The sequence below is a fragment of the Cyanistes caeruleus genome, chromosome 7 (genome assembly GCF_971803275.1).
Source record: "Cyanistes caeruleus chromosome 7, bCyaCae1.hap1.1, whole genome shotgun sequence".
Lineage (NCBI taxonomy): Eukaryota > Metazoa > Chordata > Aves > Passeriformes > Paridae > Cyanistes > Cyanistes caeruleus.
Genome location: NC_141707.1, coordinates 5,247,842 through 5,267,146, shown reverse-complemented (window position 1 = coordinate 5,267,146; position 19,305 = coordinate 5,247,842). Strand labels below are relative to the sequence as shown.

The window sequence follows — 19,305 nt, the reverse complement described above, 5'->3', positions numbered from 1 at the left end:
AAAAATTAAAATTACAAACATAATGTAAAAATAGATGTAGCTCTGTGACTGCTCAAGCAGGATTCTATGTCTGGAGGAAATGTTTGACTTGCATCAGCTGTAACACAGACAGACACGCAGCAACTGGGGCCTTGAACATTTGTGCTACTGCAAACCCCTTCCATGAAAAACATCATTCCAGGAAGGAGCAACATCATCTGACAGATAGCAAGAGTGGCCAGCAATAGCTCCAGGAGCTCCTGCCAAGACCCCTACAGGAAGGAGCCCAGCCCCCAATGCACGTGGGCTTTGGCTTTGGCCCTCTGGCACAGAAACCCCCCAGGGGCACAGGTCTCTGGAGCAGGAGAAGGGCACCAGCACTGCCAGGGCTCGGCTGGGGTGGCAGGTCTGCCTCGGTGGGGACTCTGCCACACCTGCTGATTTCAGTGCTGCCAGGCCCCTGTACAGATTCTGTGCAAGGCCCCGTGCCCTTCCTGCTGCGCCTGCGTCGGCAGCCCTGGGGGCTCCTTCTGCTGCCCTGAGCCTGCAGAGCAGGGCAGTGTTTGCTGATGGTTTGAGGTGTTCCTAAAGATCCTGTCTTAGACACTTTGGGCAAGGGATTCCTTCCAACGTAGGCCACGCTGGGGGGATGGGGCAGAACCAGGAAGGTGGCAGGGCGTGCAAGGGCCGTTAGTGACACGGTGCAGCCTGGTAACCGTGGAATGGAACGGTGGAATGGACAAGAGCTGGCAGTGACAAGACCACACCAGAGTGCCTGGTGCATGCGACGGGACAGGACACGCCAGAGCGGTGCTGTGAGGAGCCCCCACACAGCCCACTCATTAGTGCCTGACCCGGAGCTTTTCCAAGGCGTAATTCCTACAGCTCACATTGTGAGCAGACTGTGGGAATTGGTGAGCCGGAGCTTCCCGATAACATCTGTTTAGAAGGTGCTCCCAAGGCCCGATTTTGTCATGGCGGGCAGATTCTTCAGGCTATTCAGGGTGTTCCGACGGAATAGAAGCACAGACCGTGGAGCTGCCCCAGCAGAACACCCTGAAGAGCCGGAGCAGTTCCAGCAAGGGCAGGATGGTGAGTGGCAGAGCTGGGCCGCAGGGCTGAAGCTGCAGCCAGCTGGGCCCTGCACCACCCCACCCCATCCCATCCCATCCCATCCCATCCCATCCCATCCCATCCCATCCCATCCCATCCCATCCCATCCCATCCCATCCCATCCCATGTGGACATGCCCAAGGACAGGACAGAAGAAGGGCTGGGGCTGACCCCCGCCAGTGACCGTGCTCCATCCCCTGAGCCACCCCAGGGCTGTCCCTGCCTGGGGAGTGCAAGGCTGGGCTGTGTTCTCCGGCCTCTCCCGCAGTCCCTCAGCTCTGGCTGCTCTTTTCCAGATGCAGCCATGGACAAGAGACAAGAACAGGAGCCTGCCCAGGGCCGCTTCCGCAAAACGCTGAAGGTACCTGCAGCCATCCCCACCTGGGCTGGGCCTGCTGTCACTGCTCAGCCCAGCTCTGCACTTGCAGCACTCCATGGAACATGCTTCTCTTCCCTGTCCTTTCTTCATTCTGCACAGAGGTTCCGCCAGTTCCTGCCAAGTCGGCATAGAAAGATCAGCCCGCTAGGAACTGAGGGCACAGCTGAGCCTGACTCCGGGCTGACCGAGCTCCAGGCAGAGCCTGATGTCAGCCCAGATTCAGCTGCGCCCTCACAAGACTCGGACGCTGTGGTGAGTGATGACAGGGCAAACTCTGATGTGGTACTGATTGAGGACATGGCCATTCCAAACAGCAGAGAGACTCAGGGCATCACAAATACTGACACTGTGCCCCCTCCCACCATGAGTCATGCACCTAATATGGATTTTTTTGAAAGGGGACTGTTCCTTCTGACCAGCAGGTAGCCAGCCAGGGGCCGGAACTGGAGGTCTCCCAGGATCCTGTGCCTCTTCAAGCCACATCCACAGGGCCCCCTCAGCCTTTGAGGCCAGCAGAGTGTGATGGGACGGTAAGCACTTCTTGGGAGAAGCTGGGGAAGTTGCTGCCTTGGACAGCACTCCAAGTCTTCCCCATTCCTACTCTAGGTGCCAGCTATTGTACGGAGCATCCACCAGCATCTAATGTGCTCCGTTACGGTGGATGCCAGGCTGCCAACTAACATGGTGAAGCTGGCTGAAGAACACCCGGACGATGTGGTGCTGACTCTCCTGCGCTGTGCCCCATCGTGTGACAGGTATGGGGCCCACGTGCCTTGAGAGCTCAGGGCTCAGTGGCCTTTAGGGCCCATTGCCCTGCACAGCCTGTCCAATGGGCTCTGCCCAACAGGCAGAGAGGCCCAGGAGCCTCGGGCCCCTCTGTTTCCTGAGGCTGCTGCCAGTGCTCCCTCCCTGCCCCTCAGGGCACTGGGGCTCTGTCACCTGGGACCCCACAGCTACACAGGGCATGGCTCTGTGACTGAGACACCCCTGACACAGAGCTCTGATCCCACAGAGCTGCTGCCATGATGTGGCAAGCCATAGCCTCATCAGGACCAGCAATGGAGAAGGTGCTGCCAACTCTGCTCCATGTGATGGAGAACTGGCCCCTTTGCAGCATCTGCACCTCTGATGAGGACAACAAGGACGTTTTTGCTCTGGCTGTGAGTTTCTGGAACTGGCCTTGCCTGTCCCCTAGGTTGCTTCTCCAGCAGCTCTTCATCCTCTCCTTGCCTCAGGCTGGGCTGAAACCTGGGCTAGGGGCAGGCTCAGGGGGCACCAGGCCCGCTGCTCCCCGTGCATCTCCCCTCGGGCCCTGCCCCATGGACGCCTTAGCACTGAGCGCTGTCTTGGTGTGATTCTTTTGCAGGCAACTCTGGTGCTCTGGGTGATTATGCAAGTGCCTCAGAGCCATGAGGCCATGATGCACTATTCCGACTCTCTCTTTGCGGCTCTGCTGTTGCACGTTTTCACCACCACACAGCTGATGCCAGCAGAAGTTGATAACTTCTGGAGAGAATGCCAGGAGCAACACCGCCTTCCCGGAGAACCCAACAGGTGCCAGTCCTCCTGTCCTTCCCATGCCCTTGTGGCTGACACCAGTGCACCCAATGTGACCTGGCCTTTGCTCTGCACACAGCTTTGCAGTGCAGGCCACGAAGGCTCTGCTCTGCTTTCTGCACTATGACAACGAGTTGATGGCCATGGAGCGCAAGTGTGGCTGGGAAACGCTGCTCCGTGCTGACACCCAGCACTATGCCGTGGGTCTGTTGGCCAGGTGAGACCCCTTCTCGCCACTGCCTCTGAAATGTGTGCCCTGTGCCCAGGGTGCCCTACCACAGTCCCTGTGGTCCTGGCCAGAGGGCTTTGCCATTGAGGGATGGCTGAGCAGACTAGAGAAGTCTGAGAGGAGGGTTAGCACAGAAGGAGCCCCATGGTCCCAAAGCACCCATGGTCCCCCCAGGGATGCTGGGGAAAGGCCAGATCTCCATGAGTCATCCCTGGGAGAGGTTTGGCCTCCCCCCACCCCCCACCTCTGTGTCTTGGTGCCATTTCCCCCCTTCCAGGGTGATGCGCCGTGACTTGACGCCCTTGTGTTACCATGTGGCACACCAATTTGTCCGGAGGCTCATCAGGGAGGAGGCACCTTGGGATCTGTCCTCCCTGGCATTCCTTGTGGAGGTGAGCCCCATGGCCAGCACTACCTCACTGAGCTGCCTGCCAGCCCTGTCCCCTTGCATAGCCACAGCTGCCTGGGACGGTGCCTGCGCCCTGTGCTGCTTCCTGGGCCCAGCCCTGTGCAGTTCCAGGCTCCTGCCAGCCGGCTCCTCTGTCACTGCCCTGTGCCTTTCAGGTCCTGGATTGCCTGAACTTGAGTGACTGTGGGTACTGTGTCCTTGAGATCACATCAAAGCACCTGCAGAGCGAGTGCAGGCAGAGGCGTCGCCTGGCGCTCAGAGGCCTCGTGGTGCTCAGCCAGGAACCCTCGATGGTGAGAACGGGGCAGCGGCTGAAGCTGTGCTGGGCAAAGCAGCCCCTTGGGCTGGCTGGGCTTCAGGAGCTGAGGCAGCTGCTCCCAGCTCTCCTGCCTCACCTGCCTGAGTGCTTTGGGACAGGCCTTTGGCCTCTGGGCCCGGCAGCAGCAGGGTGGGGTTGCAGTGCCAGGGCGGTCTTGGCGCTGCAGCCGTTCAGGGCTTCCCAGCACAGCCTTGTGTTCCACACAGGCCACACCTATACGCCGCCTGTGTCAAAGCTTCCTGCAGCTGCTGAGTGACGCAGACGGGGAAGTGGTCGGCATGTCTCTGTCTGTGCTCACAAATGTGCTGAAGAGAAAAAGTCTTCATTTATCAAGGACTGCTGCCCCCAAGCTTGCTGAGCCACTTGTGCTCCTCTTTGACCATGTAAGGCTCTGTGCCCCGGCCACGGGCACTGGCTACTGCCCACACAAACTTTGGGCCTGTGGATTTTCAGGCCTTTGCCCAGGTGGGCTGGAGAAGTTGGCGCTGAGATCTTTTCCTCCTTCCTTCCTCCAGGACAAAAGCCACGTGCAGGTGCTCTCCATTCACCTCTTCCGCAATACGATGAACCTGGTACTGGAAGAGGGAAAAACTGCAATGGAGGGAATTGTGAAGCAGAGCCTGCTCCCGCTCATTTTGCACTGCCACGATGACAACCAGCGCGTGGCTGATGTGAGGTTTTGTGTGATGCTGGTGGACCACTGGGAGGCGGCTGGGCTGCCTCCTGCCCTGCTGCCTCCCAGGCTGCGGCCTCCTCCTGGCCTTGGCACAGGGATGCAACTCCTGTGCCCTGGGCAGCAATGGCATCTCTGCATCTCTCCAGGCCTCCCGGGAAACGCTGCACTGTGCTGCCACCTTCTTAAAGAACACAGAGCTCCTGTGTGTGCTGCCAACAGAGGATCTGTCGAAGATCACCGAATGTGTGGTAAAGGACGGCCTGGAAACCCCAGCCTCAGCCTGGAGAAGCTCCCTGTCCCCGGGGCTCAGTGTGTGGGGCTGGCAGCTGTGGCCCAGTGCTGCACCCATGGGAGCCAGCCTGTGCCCCACACACTGCTCCCTTCCCTGGGACACACGGGTTCCTCTTCAGGCTCCTGTGGCCCTGAGCCGGGTGCCGATGGAGCCCCAGCCCAGTGGGGCTGCTGCCCGGTGCCTCAGGGCTGGGCGGGCACGGGAGGCCGGGGCTGGCCGCAGGCAGCGCCCGGCCGAGAGGCAGAGCCCGCACCGACCCTTCCCTCCTGCCGCTCTCTGCAGCTGGCACAGGACGAGAGCCGAGCGGCCGAGCACCTGAGCCGGGCTCTGCCGTACCTGGACAGCCCACAGGAGTCCCTGCGAGAGGCGGCCGTCAGCTTCATCGGTGAGCCACGGGCCCGGGCTGGCTCCCGGCCCCGCCGCAGCTCGGCCCCGGCCCCGGCTGCTGCTGTCCCGGCAGCGGCACCCGGGCCCGGCGCCCTGGAGCCCCGGCTGCCCTCGGGGCTGCTGCCGGCCTCTGGCAGCCGTGCCCTTGGGCTGAGTCAGGATGCGGCAAGGGCTGGGGCTGAGCCCTGCCGGGGCGGGAGGCCGTGTGGCCCCAGGGCTGGCAGCGCCGCTAGCAGGGAGCTGTGCTGCCAGGGCCCTGACAGGCTCTATGTTCCCAGGGATGGCCAGGATGTTCATGAACAAGGGCGCACAAGGAAGAGCTGCAGACCCTCAGTGAGGGTGAGTGAGAGCAGCGGGCTGGCACTGGGGGCTGGCAGGGGGCAGTTGCTATGCCTGGGACAGGAGCTGCAATCCCTGGCCCAGCTGCAGAGTGCTTCGTTCCCTGTCTGGGTGAGGGCAGTGTGGGCAGAGAGCAGAGAGATTTCAGGGACAGGGGTGGGAGTTGTGGCCAGCACCTTCTGGCTGATCCTTTTGTCTAGTTCTCTCTTGTGGCCATTGCAAGACCCAGGTGGAATGTCCTTGGCAGGAATGTCTCCTAGGATCCCTGCAGATGCATGCCCTGACCGTGCCTCTTGTCCTCTCTCTTCCAGCCACTGAAGCCCCGACAGACACCACTCCATCCCACAGGAATCTGAATATGCAAGCTTAGTTTGCCAGTGAACAAGTGTCCCAAGAACAGCAGCAGGAGACACTGAAGAGGACACCACCTCCCAGTGCCACTGGAGATCCAGGCACAGCTGACAACTGGCACAGCTGAGCCTGTGGGATTTTCACGGGGCTTCAGCCCTCTCCCAGCCTGTAGATAGCTCCCTCCAGCCCTCAGACTGTGCCCATCCCCTTTTTTCCCTCTATTCTTCCTCCCTTTTGACAGCTCCTTACCTCCAGCCCTCAGTCCATGCCCATCCCCTTCTTTCCCTTTCCAGCTCATCCCTTTGCTTCACCTTGCATTAATAAACAGTTTGCCTTTTTCACTTAACCTGCATCTGTCTGGAGTTGAAGGGACACAAATCCGGAGCACTGTGACACACAGGCCCCTCCTGCCGTTCTCTCCTGCACCGTGTTTTGTGCAGAGACGCAGAGGAAGGAGCGCAGATCAGGCTGGAAAGGTCCCTGTGCTGAAGGCCCGGCTCCACAGCATTGTGGAATTCAAGGTGTCACTGAAGGCCAGTAGTGGGACAAGGAGCCTGGGTGTGTCAGGGACCAAAGTTGTGTCTAAGGCCCTGCCGTGTTCTGTCCTCTGTTGTGCACGTCAACATGATGGCGAAGAACAGACTTTGAAGGAAACCTTATGGGTTAACTGCTGGGAATTTGACCCTTAAGAGGAACAATGGATTGATCAATTGATGGGAAGTTAACCTGTGAAAGAGGAACAGTAATAATGAGGCTGTTATTGGCATGGTGACCTTACCTCATGTACTGGCCAAGGGTGAGATGACATGGTGACTGGGAAAATTCCACTCCAGGGGAGAAGATAGGAGGCTTGGTTCTGCAGAGGAGAGGCAAGAAGGACAAAATGCACGCCTTTTTGATGCAGGGCATGTCCTGAAGGTGCATGGCCTGCCTGCCCCTCCCATTGGAACACCATGCTCCATCTCCTGCCGCTGCCCAGTGGCTTTTCCGCAATCCAGGGGTTGGTAGGTTTTATTTGCAACAGCAACTAATAAAATAAGAGTTGCTTTGCAATTTGGTGCACGGGCATCTTCCAGCACCCATGATGTTCTTGGCAATGAGGATGGGATGCCCAGAGCACAAAAACCCATGGTGTTTGGAGCACGTGTGAGTGAAAAATGGACACATGTTTGAGTGTGGGTAAGAGAAGAGGGACAGGGTTTGGGCAGTGGAGCGTATGGTTGTGTAATATATGTTGGGATAATTTGTGTTTTATTGTACACATAGAAAATCAAGAATAAAAGCATGTTTTATGTAAAACAAAAACCACAAGCAACTTAAGATTGCAAAAGCAGCTGCTGGAAATCCAGGAATTTGCAAGAGAATGACCCAGAAATTAAGATAATACTTATCTTATCATAGGAGATAATGAGAAGAGCTGGGTCAGCCCAAGCAAAATAAGTGCTCTAAGGACCTGGTGATTAACGCCTGATACCGACCTGATGTGATTCTCCAGGACCATACATCTCTGTGTCGGTTTCCCAAAAAAAACTACACAGACTAAAAAAAAAAGCTCTCCACGATTCTACATCTCAAAGCCTTCTTCCTGAAAAACCACTCAAACATCATCTCCTTCTCAGAAAACTCATCAGCAGTCCAGCAGCAGAAATAGGAATATGTAACAACACAAGAAAAAGAAAGAAACTGAAACTGCATAGCCTCAAGCTGAAAAAACCTGTATAAAACACCGCTCTCCCAAAGACAAGTTGTGAACTTGTGGGAATCAGTGTGGCACAGGCTGATTCAGAGTTCACCCATTGCCGATCCCGGGTTCGACGCTGACAGTGATTGTGGTTGTTTCCATAATTCGATTTTACAGATTTTTCAATAAAATCCTTATTGATAAAATGAGGCTGAATTTCATTTGTAACATTCTGAAATGGGAGAGGCTTGGAACCAGGAGAGGCTTGAGTGGCAGAGCCAGTAATGTGCGTAGCATGAGACATAAATTGGGTGTGTGTGTGCGTGCCCTGAAAGGCCAGAGGAAGTGCGTGTTTGAGACGTGCTGTCAGCACAGGGCGAGTGGGGAATCCCAATCTGTGGTTTCGCTCTGGGCGACTGCAAGCAGCTAGAAAAGGACAGGGTGATTGGGGTGTGTGTTTGATTGTATGAAACCCCTTTAATAAAATCTCCCCGTCTCCCCGTGGTTGGGTTGTGATAAGCATTTTTGAGGAGATGCCACCATCTAGTGACGGGAGTTAAACTGCTGACTGTTACCGTTTCTTAATTAAGCTTACATGCCTAGGAATCAGGGGTCTTGGAGAGCCATGGAGAAAGAATTTCTCTTTTCAAAGAAAGGTTGTGATTGTAACCCTTGGATTGTGTTTTGCTGTGTAGTCTGTCAAGAGCCTTGGCTCTGAAAGGTATTTAGGTGGACGATCCCCAAGTGGGGAGTCTGTTTCCTTTGTAACACAGAAGAGAATAAAGAAAATAAAGCCACCCAGATAGCGATAAAAATCTTACTAGGAACTGGTAAAGTAACCCATGGCAGCAGTGAGATATTTGAGTTATTAGAGAATGGAATTTTGGGGACCCTAAAGAAACTAATTGACATTCTTGGGGTTGAGTGTGCCCAAGATAATTGGGTACCTGAATATTACGAAGTGAAACTCCAAAGTTGGGATAAAGAAACATTGTGAGAAAAAGAACTTCCAGGATGGGAGCAAATGAGAGTAAAGGAATTCCTAGGAGTAGTCCTTTGGGATGGCTTTTAACACATTGGAAAGAACTAGTGGGATATGTGATGCAGAAAGCAAGAGGGAGCTTGTTAAGTTCTGTACACAATGGTGGCCACTATATAGACTGGATGGTTTTAAAGGTAGCTAAAGACCTAGCTGAGGATGATTGTAGGACAACACAGGAGGATGTTAAGGATGTATTTCCCCTTCAAGATCCTGGCTGGAATCCCAATGAACAAGGGGGACTAAGACAGTTACAAAGATATCAGAAATTAACAGTAAAAGGGCTGGAAAGAGCAATTCCCAGAACTATAAATTAATCAGCTCTATATGCTATTAAACAAAGTCCTTCTCAAACACCTTCTGAATTTTTAGATCAACTGCGCGATGCAATGTGGAAACATACCAGCCTGGACCCAGGATGGAGTGAAGGAATGCAGTAGCTAATAAATTTGGTTTTAGGACAATCCACAGAAGACATCAGGAGGAAGCTCCAGAAGATCGGAGTCCCAGAGAGCCAGAATCTGGAAACCCTGGTGGATGAAGCCTGGAGGGTCTTTAGCAATTGAGAAGAAGGATATAAACAGGGGATGAGAAAATTGGTGGCATTAGTGAAGGAGGGGGAGAAAGAAAAACGTCAGCAAGGTCCACCAAAACGAGGACCACCCCAACTGGGAAGGGATCAATGTGCATTTTGCAAGAGATTTGGACACTGGAAAAATCAGTGTCCGGAAGTAAGAAAAGGAGATGAGCAGAGAAAAGGTGATCGGAAAGGAAAGGGGGAGGTTGCTCATGTAAAAGAAGACTGAAGAGGACCGGAGTCCCCTACCCCAGGTGACCCTCTGGTTATAGCTCCCAATCGAGGGAATAAAGAAAAAGAAGTGGGATTTCTAAGAGATACAGGAGCAACATTTTCAGTGTTGAATAAGGTTCTAATACCTGTGATAGTAAAAGGTTTTAAAAGCTTAGAAAATTCAGGGACTTATAAAGAAAGGTAGGCTTGGCAAGCCCTGGGAAAAGTAGGCCCTGGGAAATGTTAGGCTAAACATCATGTCAAAGTGCACGTGTGTAGTCAGTAGATGATAAATTGTTAGATGTGATTCGAAATAATTATTGTTTATAGAACAAGAGGAACAATGTTAGGAGGCTGGGGAGAATCACAAGAAATCCATGCCTGGGTAAAAACAATGCATGCAATAGAACAATGGAAGTTTAATAATTAAGATGTAAGTTATATAATGATAGAGTATAAAACATGTTAATTTCAAAACCAAGTCGGGTCAGCTTTGGGTATGTGTACCCTTGACACCCAGAGCTCTTCAATAAAGCACCTTCATATAATCATTCCGTGATTATGTGTGTTCCTGAATGCTAACAGCTCTGTTCCTCTCTTCCAGCCCTTGAAGTTATGGCACACAACATCAGCCCCGCCATCAGAAGCCTGGCAATTCAAAAATTTTATATCCTCCAGGCAGTAGAGAGAACTCAATATTCCATCTTTGGAAACCTGCAAGATCAGCTCCACATGGCATAGAGGACACGGTCTCATCTCTCAGGCCTTGACTGGATGCGCTGCTGGAGCTCTGCTGAGAGCTGATCTGGGGGGCTCTGTCTGCTGGGGCCACCTGAGCCAGCCAGGATTTTATTTTTCTGCAAAATTGTTCTTTCCTTGTTTTTGTTTTTGTTTACTATGTAAATATAGGATAGGTTCTAAATATACAGACTCCCAAGAGCTTTCTTTTGCTGCCCAAGGTCTGCAGGATACCGGAGAAGAGAGGGAAAAGGGTGCTCGTGCTCAGCAACCTGCCAGGGTGTGCAGTGGTGCAGGGAAAATGGCCAGAAACCCCTTGGCCTTTGGTGGTTCTGCTGAAGGCACAAGCCCTGTCCCAGCCAGGAAGCGCCATCTGTGTCCTCGTGCCCGTGTGGTGCTGGCTGGGTTGCTGAGGGCTCCCAGGTGCCTCTTGATGCAGCTCCTCTGGAGCTCCTGTGGGGCTGCGGCGCTGCTGGCGGGCCACGCTGGGGGAGACCCTGAGGGAACAGGGTGCTGGGAGGCCATGAAGGGATGAGGGGCTGTGGAGGCCCTGACGGGACAAGGCCGTGGGAAGGCACAAGGGGGATGTGTGAGGGAGTGGGTGTCAGGAGACTCCAAGGGGACAGGAGGCCCCTGAGGGGCCGGGGTGGTGGGAAGAGCTGAGGAACTGGGTGTCAGAGGCCATAAGCAGCCCCCGGGCAGCCGCCTGGTTCCTGACACCCGGCTGTTCTGGCGCTTCCCCAAAATGTCTGCCAGGCCTGCAGCAGAAGCCCTTGGGGCTGGGACAGTACACCTCCAGGAGGGTGGGGTCAGCCCGAGGTGTGCTCAGCCTGGGCTGGCTGGGGACATGGAGGGCAGGGGGTGCTGCCAGGCCACGGCCACTGGGTGCCTGCCATAAGGGGCAGTGGGCAGAGGCAGGGCTGGCGGCCAGGCCGGGCCCTCGCGGCTGCCCAGGCCACGCTGCTGTGACCGAGGCCCCCCTGACACAGAGCTCGGGGCCCGCAGAGCTGCTGCCACCATGGGGAGGGCGGCGGTGTCTCCTCCAGCAGGGCTGCCCAGTGGCTGCTGCCCAAGCGGCTCTGGAGCCCACAGAAACAGCAGCAGAGTGTGCACAGGAACAGCAGCAGCCCCAGCGTCGGCACCTGCGAACTGAGGCGTCCGCAGCAGCCGGCTGCCAGACAGGGGGAGGCTGTGGGCACAGCTGCCTTTGGTTTGGCAAAAGGCCTCAGCAGAATTGGCCACAATGGCTTTCTCTTGACTTGCCAGCCTCACAGCAACGCTTGGCAGCTTCAGCTGCAGCCTGTGCCCGTGACTGACTTGGATGGCCGTGCTTGAGGGCGGGCTCGCCTTCCACACTCCGGTGTCCCAAGGCAGCGGCCTTGGTGCCATCGTGACACGGAGAGAGAGAGACTCAGGACATGAGAACACAGGAACAGCCTGTTTGGCTCATTCTTGAGTTTGCTGCTCCTGCCTAAAATAATCATCAGGAATATATGCTGATGTAAAGTTATAGCCGAACACCAAGGACTTTTTCTGTAGTGTCTAAACTAGTGTAGAACTAAAACCTTGTGTGACTGTTCAGAGACTCTAAAATGCAGGGTGAAAATGACAGCTTTGGTTTGTAAGAGTCCTAAAAATTTTGACATGTGATTTTTCTAGTCAGGGATTTTAATTCCAATGTGGAAACTACAAAAATATTAAAATTTGTTTTCATTGGCAACCCCTTTGAAATGGCATCAGCACACCTACAGGTGTACTGGGGACAGTACTTGGCAATTCATGGCTTCAGTTGTGGGAGATAAATATTTTGTCTGGGTTCACCCTGAAGTTTAAAGTTTTCCCAGGGCTTTGATTGACTGGTCACTGCAGGTAACTTTAATAAATGCAAAAGGATGTGAGAGCACAATTTCTGGAGAATGTGCACTGGGGATAGAGAGAAAACCTTGAAAACAGTCAGCAGGCTCTGGAAAACTTAAAAAAAATTAAAATTACAAACATAATGTAAAAATAGATGTAGCTCTGTGACTGTTCAAGCAGGATTCTATGTCTGGAGGAAATGTTTGACTTGCATCAGCTGTAACACAGACAGACACGCAGCAACTGGGGCCTTGAACATTTGTGCTACTGCAAACCCCTTCCATGAAAAACATCATTCCAGGAAGGAGCAACATCATCTGACAGATAGTAAGAGTGGCCAGCAATAGCTCCAGGAGCTCCTGCCAAGACCCCTACAGGAAGGAGCCCAGCCCCCAATGCACGTGGGCTTTGGCTTTGGCCCTCTGGCACAGAAACCCCCCAGGGGCGTCTCTGGGGCAGGAGAAGGGCACCAGCACTGCCAGGGCTCGGCTGGGGTGGCAGGTCTGCCTCGGTGGGGACTCTGCCACACCTGCTGATTTCAGTGCTGCCAGGCCCCTGTACAGATTCTGTGCAAGGCCCCATGCCCTTCCTGCTGCGCCTGCGTCAGCAGCCCTGGGGGCTCCTTCTGCTGCCCTGAGCCTGCAGAGCAGGGCAGCGTTTGCTGATGGTTTGAGGTGTTCCTAAAGATCCTGTCTTAGACACTTTGGGCAAGGGATTCCTTCCAACGTAGGCCACGCTGGGGGGATGGGGCAGAACCAGGAAGGTGGCAGGGCGTGCAAGGGCCGTTAGTGACACGGTGCAGCCTGGTAACCGTGGAATGGAACGGTGGAATGGACAAGAGCTGGCGGTGACAAGACCACACCAGAGTGCCTGGTGCATGCGACGGGACAGGACACGCCAGAGCGGTGCTGTGAGGAGCCCCCACACAGCCCACTCATTAGTGCCTGACCCGGAGCTTTTCCAAGGCGTAATTCCTACAGCTCACATTGTGAGCAGACTGTGGGAATTGGTGAGCCGGAGCTTCCCGAGAACATCTCTTTAGAAGGTGCTCCCAAGGCCCGATTTTGTCATGGCGGGCAGATTCTTCAGGCTATTCAGGGTGTTCCGATGGAATAGAAGCACAGACCGTGGAGCTGCCCCAGCAGAACACCCTGAAGAGCCGGAGCAGTTCCAGCAAGGGCAGGATGGTGAGTGGCAGAGCTGGGCCGCAGGGCTGAAGCTGCAGCCAGCTGGGCCCTGCACCACCCCACCCCACCCCACCCCATCCCATCCCATCCCATCCCATCCCATCCCATCCCATCCCATCCCATCCCATCCCATCCCATCCCATCCCATCCCATCCCATCCCATCCCATCCCATCCCATCCCATCCCATGTGGACATGCCCAAGGACAGGACAGAAGAAGGGCTGGGGCTGACCCCCGCCAGTGACCGTGCTCCATCCCCTGAGCCACCCCAGGGCTGTCCCTGCCTGGGGAGTGCAAGGCTGGGCTGTGTTCTCCGGCCTCTCCCGCAGTCCCTCAGCTCTGGCTGCTCTTTTCCAGATGCAGCCATGGACAAGAGACAAGAGCAGGAGCCTGCCCAGGGCCGCTTCCGCAAAACGCTGAAGGTACCTGCAGCCATCCCCACCTGGGCTGGGCCTGCTGTCACTGCTCGGCCCAGCTCTGCACTTGCAGCACTCCATGGAACATGCCTCTCTTCCCTGTCCTTTCTTCATTCTGCACAGAGGTTCCGCCAGTTCCTGCCAAGTCGGCATAGAAAGATCAGCCCGCTAGGAACTGAGGGCACAGCTGAGCCTGACTCTGGGCTGGAGGAGCTCCAGGCAGAGCCTGATGTCAGCCCAGATTCAGCTGCGCCCTCACAAGACTCGGACGCTGTGGTGAGTGATGACAGGGCAAACTCTGATGTGGTACTGATTGAGGACATGGCCATTCCAAACCCCAGAGAGACTCAGGGCATCACAAATACTGACACTGTGCCCCCTCCCACCATGAGTCATGCACCTAATATGGATTTTTTTGAAAGGGGACTGTTCCTTCTGACCAGCAGGTAGCCAGCCAGGGGCCGGAACTGGAGGTCTCCCAGGATCCTGTGCCCCTTCAAGCCACATCCACAGGGCCCCCTCAGCCTTTGAGGCCAGCAGAGTGTGATGGGATGGTAAGCACTTCTTGGGAGAAGCTGGGGAAGTTGCTGCCTTGGACAGCGCTCCAAGTCTTCCCCATTCCTACTCTAGGTGCCAGCTATTGTACAGAGCATCCACCAGCATCTAATGTGCTCCGTTACGGTGGATGCCAGGCTGCCAACTAACATGGTGAAGCTGGCTGAAGAAGACCCTATTGATGTGGTGCTGACCCTCCTGCGCTGTGCCCCATCGTGTGACAGGTATGGGGCCCACATGCCTTGAGAGCTCAGGGCTCAGCGGCCTTTAGGGCCCATCGCCCTGCACAGCCTGTCCAATGGGCTCTGCCCAACAGGCAGAGAGGCCCAGGAGCCTCGGGCCCCTCTGTTTCCTGAGGCTGCTGCCAGTGCTCCCTCCCTGCCCCTCAGGGCACTGGGGCTCTGTCACCTGGGACCCCACAGCTACACAGGGCATGGCTCTGTGACTGAGACACCCCTGACACAGAGCTCTGATCCCACAGAGCTGCTGCCATAATGTGGCAAGCCATAGCCTCATCAGGACCAGCAATGGAGAAGGTGCTGCCAACTCTGCTCCATGTGATGGAGAACTGGCCCCTTTGCAGCATCTGCACCTCTGATGAGGACAACAAGGACGTTTTTGCTCTGGCTGTGAGTTTCTGGAACTGGCCTTGCCTGTCCCCTAGGTTGCTTCTCCAGCAGCTCTTCATCCTCTCCTTGCCTCAGGCTGGGCTGAAACCTGGGCTAGGGGCAGGCTCAGGGGGCACCAGGCCCGCTGCTCCCCGTGCATCTCCCCTCGGGCTCTGCCCCATGGACGCTTTAGCACTGAGCGCTGTCTTGGTGTGATTCTTTTGCAGGCAACTCTGGTGCTCTGGGTGATTATGCAAGTGCCTCAGAGCCATGAGGCCATGATGCATTATTCCGACTCTCTCTTTGCGGCTCTGCTGTTGCACGTTTTCACCACCACACAGCTGATGCCAGCAGAAGTTGATAACTTCTGGAGAGAATGCCAGGAGCAACACCGCCTTCCCGGAAAACCCAACAGGTGCCAGTCCTCCTGTCCTTCCCATGCCCTTGTGGCTGACACCAGCGCACCCAATGTGACCTGGCCTTTGCTCTGCACACAGCTTTGCAGTGCAGGCCATGAAGGCTCTGCTCTGCTTTCTGCACTATGACAACGAGTTGATGGCCATGGAGCGCAAGTGTGGCTGGGAAACGCTGCTCCGTGCTGACACCCAGCACTATGCCGTGGGTCTGTTGGCCAGGTGAGACCCCTTCTCGCCACTGCCTCTGAAATGTGTGCCCTGTGCCCAGGGTGCCCTACCACAGTCCCTGTGGTCCTGGCCAGAGGGCTTTGCCATTGAGGGATGGCTGAGCAGACTAGAGAAGTCTGAGAGGAGGGTTAGCCCAGAAGGAGCCCCATGGTCCCAAAGCACCCATGGTCCCCCCAGGGATGCTGGGGAAAGGCCAGATCTCCATAAGTCATCCCTGGGAGAGGTTTGGCCTCCCCCCACCCCCCACCTCTGTGTCTTGGTGCCATTTCCCCCCTTCCAGGGTGATGCGCCGTGACTTGACGCCCTTGTGTTACCATGTGGCACACCAATTTGTCCGGAGGCTCATCAGGGAGGAGGCACCTTGGGATCTGTCCTCCCTGGCATTCCTTGTGGAGGTGAGCCCCATGGCCAGCACTACCTCGCTGAGCTGCCTGCCAGCCCTGTCCCCTTGCATAGGCACAGCTGCCTGGGACGGTGCCCGCGCCCTGTGCTGCTGCCTGGGCCCAGCCCTGTGCAGTTCCAGGCTCCTGCCAGCCGGCTCCTCTGTCACTGCCCTGTGCCTTTCAGGTCCTGGATTGCCTGAACTTGAGTGACTGTGGGTACTGTGTCCTTGAGATCACATCAAAGCACCTGCAGAGCGAGTGCAGGCAGAGGCGTCGCCTGGCGCTCAGAGGCCTCGTGGTGCTCAGCCAGGAACCCTCGATGGTGAGAACGGGGCAGCAGCTGAAGCTGTGCTGGGCAAAGCAGCCCCTTGGGCTGGCTGGGCTTCAGGAGCTGAGGCAGCTGCTCCCAGCTCTCCTGCCTCACCTGCCTCAGTGCTTTGGGACAGGCCTTTGGCCTCTGGGCCCGGCAGCAGCAGGGTGGGGTTGCAGTGCCAGGGCGGTCTTGGCGCTGCAGCCGTTCAGGGCTTCCTAGCACAGCCTTGTGTTCCACACAGGCCACACCTATACGCCGCCTGTGTCAAAGCTTCCTGCAGCTGCTGAGTGACGCAGACGGGGAAGTGGTCGGCATGTCTCTGTCTGTGCTCACGAATGTGCTGAAGAGAAAAAGTCTTCATTTATCAAGGACTGCTGCCCCCAAGCTTGCTGAGCCACTTGTGCTCCTCTTTGACCATGTAAGGCTCTGTGCCCCGGCCACGGGCACTGGCTACTGCCCACACAAACTTTGGGCCTGTGGATTTTCAGGCCTTTGCCCAGGTGGGCTGGAGAAGTTGGCGCTGAGATCTTTTCCTCCTTCCTTCCTCCAGGACAAAAGCCACGTGCAGGTGCTCTCCATTCACCTCTTCCGCAATACGATGAACCTGGTACTGGAAGAGGGAAAAACTGCAATGGAGGGAATTGTGAAGCAGAGCCTGCTCCCGCTCATTTTGCACTGCCACGATGACAACCAGCGCGTGGCTGATGTGAGCTTTTGTGTGATGCTGGTGGACCACTGGGAGGCGGCTGGGCTGCCTCCTGCCCTGCTGCCTCCCAGGCTGTGGCCTCCTCCTGGCCTTGGCACAGGGATGCAACTCCTGTGCCCTGGGCAGCAATGGCATCTCTGCATCTCTCCAGGCCTCCCGGGAAACGCTGCACTGTGCTGCCACCTTCTTAAAGAACACAGAGCTCCTGTGTGTGCTGCCAACAGAGGATCTGTCGAAGATCACCGAATGTGTGGTAAAGGACGGCCTGGAAACCCCAGCCTCAGCCTGGAGAAGCTCCCTGTCCCGGGGCTCAGTGTGTGGGGCTGGCAGCTGTGGCCCAGTGCTGCACCCATGGGAGCCAGCCTGTGCCTCACACGCTGCTCCCTTCCCTGGGACACACGGGTTCCTCTTCAGGCTCCTGTGGCCCTGAGCCGGGTGCCGATGGAGCCCCAGCCCAGTGGGGCTGCTGCCCGGTGCCTCAGGGCTGGGCGGGCACGGGAGGCCGGGGCTGGCCGCAGGCAGCACCCGGCCGAGAGGCAGAGCCCGCACCGACCCTTCCCTCTTGCCGCTCGCTGCAGCTGGCACAGGACGAGAGCCAAGCGGCCGAGCACCTGAGCCGGGCTCTGCCATACCTGGACAGCCCACAGGAGTCCTTGCGAGAGGCGGCCGTCAGCTTCATCGGTGAGCCACGAGCCCGGGCTGGCTCCCCACTCCGCCGCAGCTCGGCCCCGGCCCCGGCTGCTGCTGTCCCGGCAGCGGCACCCGGGCCCGGCGCCCTGGAGCCCCGGCTGCCCTCGGGGCTGCTGCCGGCCTCTGGCAGCCGTGCCCTTGGGCTGAGTCAGGATGCGGCAAGGGCTGGGGCTGAGCCCTGCCGGGGCGGGAGGCCGTGTGGCCCCAGGGCTGGCAGCGCCGCTGGCAGGGAGCTGTGCTGCCAGGGCCCTGACAGGCTCTATGTTCCCAGGGATGGCCAGGATGTTCATGAACAAGGGCGCACAAGGAAGAGCTGCAGACCCTCAGTGAGGGTGAGTGAGAGCAGCTGGCTGGCACTGGGGGCTGGCAGGGGGCAGTTGCAATGCCTGGGACAGGAGCTGCAATCCCTCGCCCAGCTGCAGAGTGCTTCGTTCCCTGTCTGGGTGAGGGCAGTGTGGGCAGAGAGCAGAGAGATTTCAGGGACAGGGGTGGGAGTTGTGGCCAGCACCTTCTGGCTGATCCTTTTGTCTAGTTCTCTCTTGTGGCCATTGCAAGAGCCAGGTGGAATGTCCTTGGCAGGAATGTCTCCTAGGATCCCTGCAGATGCATGCCCTGACCGTGCCTCTTGTCCTCTCTCTTCCAGCCACTGAAGCCCCGACAAAGACACCACTCCATCCCACAAGGAATCTGAATATGCAAGCTTAGTTTGCCAGTGAACAAGTGTCCCAAGAACAGCAGCAGGAGACACTGAAGAGGACACCACCTCCCAGTGCCACTGGAGATCCAGGCACAGCTGACAACTGGCACAGCTGAGCCTGTGGGATTTTCACGGGGCTTCAGCCCTCTCCCAGCCTGTAGATAGCTCCCTCCAGCCCTCAGACTGTGCCCATCCCCTTTTTTCCCTCTATTCTTCCTCCCTTTTGACAGCTCCTTACCTCCAGCCCTCAGTCCATGCCCATCCCCTTCTTTCCCTTTCCAGCTCATCCCTTTGCTTCACCTTGCATTAATAAACAGTTTGCCTTTTTCACTTAACCTGCATCTGTCTGGAGTTGAAGGGACACAAATCCAGAGCACTGTGACACACAGGCCCCTCCTGCCGTTCTCTCCTGCACCGTGTTTTGTGCAGAGACGCAGAGGAAGGAGCGCAGATCAGGCTGGAAAGGTCCCTGTGCTGAAGGCCCGGCTCCACAGCATTGTGGAGTTCAAGGTGTTACTGAAGGCCAGTAGTGGGACAAGGAGCCTGGGTGTGTCAGGGACCAAAGTTGTGTCTAAGGCCCTGCCGTGTTCTGTCCTCTGTTGTGCACGTCAACATGATGGCGAAGAACAGACTTTGAAGGAAACCTTATGGGTTAACTGCTGGGAATTTGACCCTTAAGAGGAACAATGGATTGATCAATTGATGGGAAGTTAACCTGTGAAAGAGGAACAGTAATAATGAGGCTGTTATTGGCATGGTGACCTTACCTCATGTACTGGCCAAGGGTGAGATGACATGGTGACTGGGAAAATTCCACTCCAGGGGAGAAGATAGGAGGCTTGGTTCTGCAGAGGAGAGGCAAGAAGGACAAAATGCACGCCTTTTGATGCAGGGCATGTCCTGAAGGTGCATGGCCTGCCTGCCCCTCCCATTGGAACACCATGCTCCATCTCCTGCCGCTGCCCAGTGGC

The 19,305-nt window shown here is 56.3% G+C and overlaps 3 protein-coding genes and 1 long non-coding RNA gene across 14 annotated transcripts in view; all 4 read left to right on the top strand.

Annotated features, from left to right (window-relative positions):
- The window catches only part of LOC147652129 (maestro heat-like repeat-containing protein family member 7), an 83,395-nt gene that overhangs the window by 19,269 nt on the left and 44,821 nt on the right, over positions 1 to 19,305 (top strand). The window lies entirely within an intron of this gene.
- On the top strand, positions 712 to 6,376 carry LOC147652134 (maestro heat-like repeat-containing protein family member 6). Of its 4 annotated transcripts, none has more exons than XM_086897838.1 (16): positions 712 to 1,071; positions 1,389 to 1,453; positions 1,571 to 1,723; positions 1,894 to 2,001; positions 2,078 to 2,226; positions 2,484 to 2,631; positions 2,838 to 3,025; positions 3,108 to 3,245; positions 3,535 to 3,649; positions 3,822 to 3,959; positions 4,192 to 4,368; positions 4,501 to 4,656; positions 4,808 to 4,909; positions 5,236 to 5,338; positions 5,619 to 5,679; positions 5,991 to 6,376. In XM_086897838.1, exons 1-15 carry the CDS (start codon positions 954 to 956, stop codon positions 5,675 to 5,677), a joined length of 1,917 nt encoding a protein of 638 aa, XP_086753964.1. In that variant the 5' UTR covers positions 712 to 953; the 3' UTR covers positions 5,678 to 5,679; positions 5,991 to 6,376. The 4 variants fall into 4 exon arrangements, 2 of the variants coding, with proteins under 2 accessions (XP_086753964.1, XP_086753963.1); XM_086897837.1 differs by having other exon boundaries at positions 751 to 1,071; positions 1,891 to 2,001; XR_015289273.1 differs by having other exon boundaries at positions 4,808 to 5,338.
- On the top strand, positions 12,929 to 17,377 carry LOC147652133 (maestro heat-like repeat-containing protein family member 7). Its single transcript, XM_086897949.1, has 13 exons — positions 12,929 to 13,322; positions 13,680 to 13,744; positions 13,862 to 14,014; positions 14,185 to 14,292; positions 14,369 to 14,517; positions 14,775 to 14,922; positions 15,129 to 15,316; positions 15,399 to 15,536; positions 15,826 to 15,940; positions 16,113 to 16,250; positions 16,483 to 16,659; positions 16,792 to 16,947; positions 17,099 to 17,377. Exons 1-13 carry the CDS (start codon positions 13,205 to 13,207, stop codon positions 17,375 to 17,377), a joined length of 1,932 nt encoding a protein of 643 aa, XP_086754075.1. The 5' UTR covers positions 12,929 to 13,204.
- Positions 17,532 to 18,669, top strand: LOC147652132 (uncharacterized). Its single transcript, XR_015289350.1, has 3 exons — positions 17,532 to 17,628; positions 17,909 to 17,969; positions 18,281 to 18,669. It is a non-coding gene; the product is annotated as an uncharacterized LOC147652132 (long non-coding RNA).

What these genes read in the sequence shown, in the direction of transcription:
- LOC147652134 (XM_086897837.1), top strand. Translation starts at nt 954, where the DNA reads ATGGCGGGCAGATTCTTCAGGCTATTCAGGGTGTTCCGACGGAATAGA. An exon ending in CACAAGACTCGGACGCTGTG is followed by an intron (nt 1,724 to 1,890) that starts GTGAGTGATGAC and finishes CCTTCTGACCAG; the next exon opens with CAGGTAGCCAGCCAGGGGCC. An exon ending in CTTCCCGGAGAACCCAACAG is followed by an intron (nt 3,026 to 3,107) that starts GTGCCAGTCCTC and finishes CTCTGCACACAG; the next exon opens with CTTTGCAGTGCAGGCCACGA.
- LOC147652133 (XM_086897949.1), top strand. Translation starts at nt 13,205, where the DNA reads ATGGCGGGCAGATTCTTCAGGCTATTCAGGGTGTTCCGATGGAATAGA. An exon ending in CACAAGACTCGGACGCTGTG is followed by an intron (nt 14,015 to 14,184) that starts GTGAGTGATGAC and finishes TCTGACCAGCAG; the next exon opens with GTAGCCAGCCAGGGGCCGGA. An exon ending in CTTCCCGGAAAACCCAACAG is followed by an intron (nt 15,317 to 15,398) that starts GTGCCAGTCCTC and finishes CTCTGCACACAG; the next exon opens with CTTTGCAGTGCAGGCCATGA.